The 8,621-nt window shown below is 27.7% G+C and overlaps 1 protein-coding gene across 1 annotated transcript; it reads left to right on the forward strand.

The window, feature by feature from the left end:
- The first annotated feature begins 4,467 nt into the window (after window positions 1-4,467).
- Window positions 4,468-5,547, forward strand: LOC113385771 (molybdopterin synthase catalytic subunit-like). The gene has a single exon (XM_026623608.1). The coding sequence runs from the start codon at window positions 4,483-4,485 to the stop codon at window positions 5,545-5,547; it is 1,065 nt and encodes a 354-aa protein (XP_026479393.1). The 5' UTR covers window positions 4,468-4,482.
- The last annotated feature ends 3,074 nt before the right edge of the window (window positions 5,548-8,621 follow it).

Here is an 8,621-nt window from a genome sequence, read left to right on the forward strand (position 1 = left end):
CGGAAGGGAGATATTGACAACCTAATATATTATGTCGATTTTTGTAATACTGACACTCAATAAATTTAATTATTTATCTATATGTCTTATTTATTTACAGAGTTAGAAAAATTAGTGAATTTAAATATATTTTTCAGATAAATGGAGTTCGTATCTTTACGACCTCGGCCATTTGCTCACTCAAAATAGCAGATTTTAGGAAACTTATATGTTTCCAATAGAAAAGTTTTTTGTACAGCCAGTTGGCCGAGATCGTTAAGTTACCACTAAGGTTGCTCGATGTTTCTCGGTTCAAAACCCGAAGAGGCTTCAAAAATCAAATCTCTAGTTTTTCATAATTATCAAATAATAGTTCAAAATATCAAGTTCAGGTGGCGCATTTCGACCTTGACACTTAGAATATTTCTGAAAACAAAAAACTCAAGGTTCGCACTCGACTGTAAGAGAGAGATATAAAGAGAGAGATGACGAAGGTAGAGGAAGAATGGGGAAAGAAGGGTGGAGGCAGGTGATGAATAAGAGAGATGGGTATGATATATATACTTTATTAAAATTCAATATTAATACATGATAAGAATATAAAAATAACTGTTATCATCAATATATCAAATAGCCGAGTGGTTAAGGTGACCGCATACTCGGTGACATCACTCTGGAGGCACAAGGTGAGATGGGTCGAATCCAGCTGGAGACGACGACGACCAACTCTGAAGCAGAAAAAATGGAACAGTGCTGGTGGCTGGCTGTTGGCAGACGCGCGGAGGTACTGAAACATACACGCGAAGTGATGGTCAACGTGAGGATCATGATGCGAGAGGTTACACACAGAGAGACACATTGCGGACGATGCATGCCGAACCCGAAGATCTTCAAAAAATACCACAACATGTGAAAAAAACAACACCAAAAAAGGAAAAAAATATGAAAAAAAAGCGAAAAAAGGGGGAAGAAGGAGGAGGAAGAGGGAGAAGGGGGAGGTGGGAAGCCTAAAAAAAAACCCCCTAAGTCCCAGATGAAAATTTCTCTTTCCTGTTCAACGTTGAAACTTTTTTATGTTTTTTAGTGTTCCCTCACACCAATTCCCAAAACCAACACTCGAATGAAATGAAGACCACGTTGAAATTTTCACAACGAGAAAAAATTACTGGGACTTAGTTAAAATTTTTAACTTTGCCCCAATAAAATTTTCTCGTTATGAAATTTTCAATGTGGGTCTCATTCATTCGAATGTTGGCTTTGGGATAATATAGCATGCATAAATAACTCGTCTGTCTTAATCGAAAAGGTTTCACAAAATTTGGACTTAGAAAAAAAAATTATCTGAAAGGACTTAGAAAAAAAAAAAAAATTCTTTGAAAGAATTATTTAATTAATCGATAAAATTAAGTGATATTAATCGAATCAAAATTGTTTATATGACTTGATAAAACATGTGAAACCTTTACAATTAATCGAGACAAAAATAAATATGGTTGACTTGAATAATATACAAATTATTGGAAAAAGCCTTAAGAGAAATTCAATAAAACTTGTAAAATGAAATAATAAAAAAAGTTCAAAAACTTGAACATTAAAAACTTCAAAACTGTTTAAAGCTGATTGTTATCCTTTAAAAATTGAATCGAATAATAAACTCGTAAATAAATTTATGTTTTGTCTAATCATTCAAGTCAACTCTTTGAAACTTCGATTGAAAGTCTTGATCAAAATTGTTTTCAGTAATAAAAGAATAAAAATCTATAATTTAGCTATGCAGAAATATAATCGAATAAATTTAAAATAAAACCTACAGAAAAAGACTTTTAAAAGCTGCATTTAATTAACAATTGTTAAGTTGTATTGAATATTTGAAATATTTTGATCAAAACCAACAATCGTATTTTCCATAAATAAGAATGTACATGCAGACAATGTCGCTACAGGGAAAACACATGATTCTTGATACTGAAAATGTAATTTAAAAATTGTTTCCGTGGAATAATAAACAAGAGGTGTAATAGAAAAGCAACAAAGTAATTTGTAATTTGTAATTTGTAACAAAATACCATCAATTTAGGAGTTACCTAAGGTGGGGTGCTAGGACCCCTTCAACAAATAAGTAATCGATGCATACAAAAAGCTGTATTGGTTAACTAATAATTTAGTAACAAAAATTTAATATAAATAATAATTCTGAATTCCATGCAAAATCTGCTATTCATAGAACAAAAATTTGTGATTGACTATTTATGGAATTGTAATATAATAAATTACTTTCAATGTAATTGATACATACGAGAAGTACAAATTTTATTGTTTAATATTGATTTAGAACATGTATAAAAGGCACTTGTGTAAATAATTAAAAAAAGACTGAATCAACATGTTTTCCCCATAACAAATTAAATAAGAACTTAAGTCTTTTGCACATATATCTGCCAAATTAATTTAAAATCTTTTATTCGCATAATTATATTCGTTGAATAAAAAATAGATTGTATAAGGTATACTATGTAAAAAATGATATTGACTCGAATATTATGATATAAACAATATTTTCAGCAGATATATGTATATAATTATATTAATAATGCACGAGCCAGAAAATATTTCACTAAAATATATACAGACTGCTTTATAAATAATATTGAATAACAAAGTAAAGTTCTCAAGGCACCTTCAAATTAATTTTTATGATTTCATTTAATATGAAAAACATGTATTAAATATGTGGGAATCAAGCAGGCTAGTCATTGGACAATTGGACTTGTCAGATAAATTTCATAGCATTAATTTTTATAGTCAATAAAATTTATAAAATTTTGTACAAGTGGTGTTTATACTTTCATATCCATGTGTGGGGATCAAGCAGGCTAGTCATTGGAGATAGAGGAAAACAATTGGACTTGTCATATTTTCATATCAGTAATATTTTATAATGAATAAAATTTATATATTTTTATACGATGGAGGTTTATACTTTAATATACATTACTACTCCCACAAATACATAATTAATAAGAAATATTATTGTTACAAACATAAAAAGTAGCATGTAACACAAACTCGGTCAATAATTGTAAACTCCTCTCAGAACATAAATTATAAGTAATATCTTTTTATGAATTTCTATTAAAATTATAGTTTTACCTAAATAAGATGACAAACAATATTGTGTTAAAGTAAAGATTTTCAAAATCATTTGACTGCTTTAAATTCAAAATTAAGAAAAACTTAATGCATATATAAATATATACGAGTATATATATATAATATATATATATATATATATATATATACATATATAGGTTAAATATTGAATATATAAAACACTATAGGTGCAACAGATATAGTACGATAAATGCCTGTATATGATTCCAGAAAAATATTCTTTGACTCGCTATTGGGTCATTACTGGAACCACCTCTGGAGCATCTGCTAGAAAACTCAAGTACTCGACACAAAATCACTACTTTAGAACCAGTACATAACTTTAGTCTTTTACAAGTCTATTTGACCTGTAGCAATTGTCCGAGTAAAATCTTTACACAATACACGACACAAAACTTATATTAGAGACTTTCGTGAATTTAGAATTCTATAAAAACAGATATGTGGTAGAAGTACTTAAGTATAACCTACAAAAGCACATATATAAATTTTAATATTGATAATTGCATGTATATAATTGAAGGATACATTGGCGCTGTGAAAAAATTGTTTAATTATAAAATTGATTTAAAATGGAGACCCTGAAAGAGATACTTATCAAACTATTCAAGGTACAACCTAGGTACTTCGACAACACACCCAATTTTTTTACTTTTTATGAACATTTCGCGATGAATTTCCTATATCATTATTATCTGCTAAATTAATTAAACGAGTTGATGTACAAATTAACAGAATCCAATCAAAGATTTAATTAAAAAGTCTTAATTAACGCGAGAACATATTAATTCACGAAAATTTCTTTGACAATCGAAGCAATTAAAGTTAGCAACATGTGTCAAAATTCTGTAGCCATAGATAAATAAACATAATGTCTGTAGCCATGTTTATTAGTGTTCGTTCGTGAGGTGTGGATGCACCTTTACGCATATATTCAACCCTAGACAATGATAATGTATCATAATGTATTCCACGATTGTGATTACGATTAATAAACAATGCTGATTACCATGTTTTCAAGCCATTGTCCATTAATTTGGTTTTTGTGACTATTTGATTTGTTTCGACAGAGCGAAATTGAATGCCTCTTGACTGATTCTAGATGTTCTAAGGTCTTCTTTCACAATATAAAAAATGAGGTTATATTCTCATAATCAAGTATAACATTTGCATGTTATGTATATAAATTAAATTTATTTACTTCTGATTTTTATTTATTTGTAACACAATCGCACATTTGATTTTATATTAAATTCGCGTTAATCAAGTTCGCTATTGGCTATTAAGCACTTATCAATTTACAAGTGTCTCGTTTATTTTAAGACAGCATTAATGAATTTTATTAAGTGTTCCAAGGATGCATTAAATGTATCCGAAGTGAATGATCTTGTATCACATACAGATTCCAGTTCTGACCTTCTATTTGTTGAAAGGAATAAAATTATTATGCAAAGTTTTGATGATGAAACAGAAAATGATCAATTTAAAAAGTATTTTCATCACACTTGTTTTGAAATTCGTTGTAAATGGAAAAGTATACTGCACATTGCCATATACAAAAAAATAGGGTTATTAAATATAAATGAAATTAGCTTTATTGTAGCTGTTAGTTCATCATCCGTGTCAGATGCTGCAGATGTTATTCAGTTCGCTGTAAATAAAATTAAATCATTTGATCCATCAGATTTCATAGATGATACTTATGGTAATATTCAATACAAAAATCAGAATAAATTAAATCATGATTTAGTTGAAATTGATGATGTATCCCCGGATTTAATTCAAATCAAAGCCAATAATTTTGAAATTAATAGAAGGATTGAAAACTTCATTCAAATGAAAAGGACAGCCATAAACCAAAGAAATATTAAGGAATTTGTTCAAATTAATTTAATGAAAGCTTCTAAGCAAAACATTTCCAATGAGAATCAGTGTGCAAGAGTTGATGCAGTTCTATGGAAAAGATCGGACTCAAAAAGTCATTTGAAAATACATAAAGTAGTAAATGAATGGGGACCCCAAATTTCAAAGTCCTCAACTAATATTGATGAATGTATTAGTAAACATACTTCTGACTTGCCAATTTCAGTTAATGAGCGTATCACAAATTGCGAGAAGCATGTTGGTGTGGATCGTCCCTTGTCTTCTGATATATATGCTAGATTGAAACATATAGAGGACAGAATTTTAGAATTAGATTCAATTTCTCCTGAATACTCCAACTTCTGGAAAAATGATTCTGCAAAGTTACCTCAACAGATAGACAAATACACAAATTTCAATAAGAATATCAAATTTCATACTAAAACTAAATACAGCATGGAAGATTTACATAATAAAATATCAGAAATCAAGAAAAAAGTTAAAACTGACTCTAGTTATCATTCTGATATGTAATATAATTATATATATATATATTTTATTCATTCATTTATTCTATTTCTTTTCTTTAATTTCCTTTATTCTATTTTTTTTTCTTTTTGATTTTGATTTTCAATACCATAACTTTTAACTTATAGATTGTATTGTAATCTGATTGTTAAAATTAACAGAAATAAAAAAAAAATATATATATATATATATAAATATATATATATATATATATATATATATATATAAATACATTATAATTAATAAAACAAATTAGTATCTAATAAAATATTTTGCATTAATAGAAAACTTTTATTTATATATATTTTTTAATAAGTGGTTTATGATTTTTCATAAAATTAACAGTATTTATATATTCTTATATATATAAAAATATTCTCAATATAAACTATAAAGTATATACATAAAACTATAAAGTTTTATATAAAAGTTAATTTTCATTTTACAACAAAATACATTCTATTTGTCTTATAATTTTCACTGCCTATGCAATGTGATGGTATGAGGATAATTTCTTTCATAAACTGTAAAAACTAATTATATATATATATATATATATAATAATACTATATAATATATATAATACTATAGTTTATACAATATTATACATATATATAGGACATATTATACATATGTCCAAAAAATCTAAAAATAAATTTGCTATGAGAATGCCATTCCTATAATATTTATATTTAATAATTATTACAGTTTGTATTAACCCATAAAATAATATCAAATGGTTTAAGATCTAAAATAATATACAAAATCAATCATATTTTTAAAGTCAATTAAATCAAGCGGTACTATAATAAAATATATTGAACTAATAAATATACATATATATATATATATATATATATATATATATATATATATACAATATATAAACTATGTAAACTTTTACAATTTTGAAAAGTATTTTAATTTTTAGTTAACTGAAAAATGAATACATTAATAGTAAAGTGTTATCGCACTAAATGGACAAATTGTTTTAATATGTAATAGGTTTTTTGAAATAACTTTATCGACATTCATTATATTGCACCGGCTAAGGAAGGTTTTGTAGATTGCATCTGATTTCTAATTATAAGAATGTTAACATTCTTTTTTCACGTCTTGTTAATATCATAAATCAGCGTTCAGGTTTGTATTAGTATCCGTTATTGCGTTTGATTCTGGTTTATTATATGATTTAATAAAAGAGTCTGCAATCACTCGATCGAGACCACTATAAGTAAGATCGGGTTTTACAGCTTGCGACTTCGAAACCATTGATGAATTCATCTGAAAAATATATTTTTTGCATTACCTACACTCATAAAACATTTGGACAATCATTTAGGCTCATTTGAATTATCTGTTTAAGTTTTCGAAAACTATATCTAGATCTAGATAGCTTTTATTAAATATGACTCTTAAACTAAGTTAACTATGATATTAATTAATATCATCCTTTTCTCTCTATTTTTTTTTAATTTATTCAATTTTTGTTCTATTATTATATTCAACATTTCGGTGATATGAGATGGCCCCTTCTTCAGCAAATTAAGGGGGGAGCCTGCTTTAGAGGCTTAAAAAAATCGATATTTTTTTTTTGCAAAAATGTTTTCCAAAACTAGCCAAGAATATATCCCTAAAATTTCAAAACCAAATTCAAATTATTTTCGGAATTACAGAAGAAATAGTGAGCAAGCGTTAAACATGTTTCACAATTTCTCAGGTTTAATTTTTTCGATTCTTCGTAATTGGCGGGAAAGATGGCGAAAAAACTAAACGGTCCTGTCGAATCGAAACAAAATTCATTGTATTCAGGAGTAAATTCTTTCTCTAATTAAACCTTAAAAAAACCTAAAAAAGTTATAATTAACCCACTTTTCAAACAATCTAAAGCGAAATTTTGTTTCAAAAAACATTTTTTGTCAAATTGCAAATTGGTGAATTCCTCATTTTTTCTGGATTTTTTAGGTTCAATAAGAATCTATACTATTGAAAATTTATATTTGATTTGATTTTTTTTTGTTTTGGATGGAAATTGTGACTTAAGTCGTTGCATATTTCCCGCCAAATGACACGGCACGCTCGTGGCGCATCGGCAAAATGTCTTATATTTTAATGAAAAAAATTGAGAAGAATGATAAGATATATAACAATATCTCTCTTCTCTAAAAATTCCCCAAAAAGCGATTTTTTGAAGCCTATAAAGCAGGCCTTCCCTTAATGACAACCAATTTGCAATTCAAACACTCAACTTACATCAAAACTCACTATACTGAGTTTATAAAAACTTATTTCAAAATTCATCAAATTCATTAGTGAATTTTGTTGTATGTTAAGTGTTTGAATTGAAAAATTGTTAATTATTCTTGAAGTTCCTGAAAGAGGCCTCTTTCAGGAACTTCAAGGAGATCCCATGTCCCCCCGAGACGTTGAATAAAGCGACGAAAAAACTAGTGGTGGTGCTTGGCATCGTCGTACCTAAAGGCAAATTGCTGGAACTTTCCGTACCGTAATTAAAAATCTTGGTACAAAACCCAAATTTACACAAAATGTGTATACACTATTAAAATCTCTTATATTTTATAAAATATCTGATTATTTGATGTACATATGTCCAATAACCATTTTTGACCGCCAAATGACATTTTCTAACTTATTTTTATTGAGAGTCTCTAACCGCTGGACCTGCCTTCCTAAAAATTTAAACAGTTTTTCATCTTGTACCGTACATTGTCAATACAAGTAAAATGTTTTTTGAATTATAAATTATCGTTTTTGGCACTTTTTGTCCGTATCTTTGGAACGGCCGGACTTGCCTTCGCCAAAAGCTAATCAGCACGTCTCATTATCAATACGAATCGAATGTTTTTTTAATTATTCAAATCGGTTGATCGGTGTTCCTAAAATCGTCGACGAAAATTTGTATCCGCACACACATACACATACATCCATTTTTTCTAACAATAAGTTATGCCAGAATGTTCAAAAACCTTTTAAACGTAAAGATATATAAAAATGTTCATTTTCGATTTTTTTGCGATAGGAAGTTAATTAAAATAAATGAAAACTATGGAGAAAAAGAC

The sequence above is a fragment of the Ctenocephalides felis genome, unplaced genomic scaffold (assembly GCF_003426905.1).
Source record: "Ctenocephalides felis isolate EL2017-DRISC unplaced genomic scaffold, ASM342690v1 CF-g0.4_SCAFFOLD_03571, whole genome shotgun sequence".
Classification (NCBI taxonomy): domain Eukaryota; kingdom Metazoa; phylum Arthropoda; class Insecta; order Siphonaptera; family Pulicidae; genus Ctenocephalides; species Ctenocephalides felis.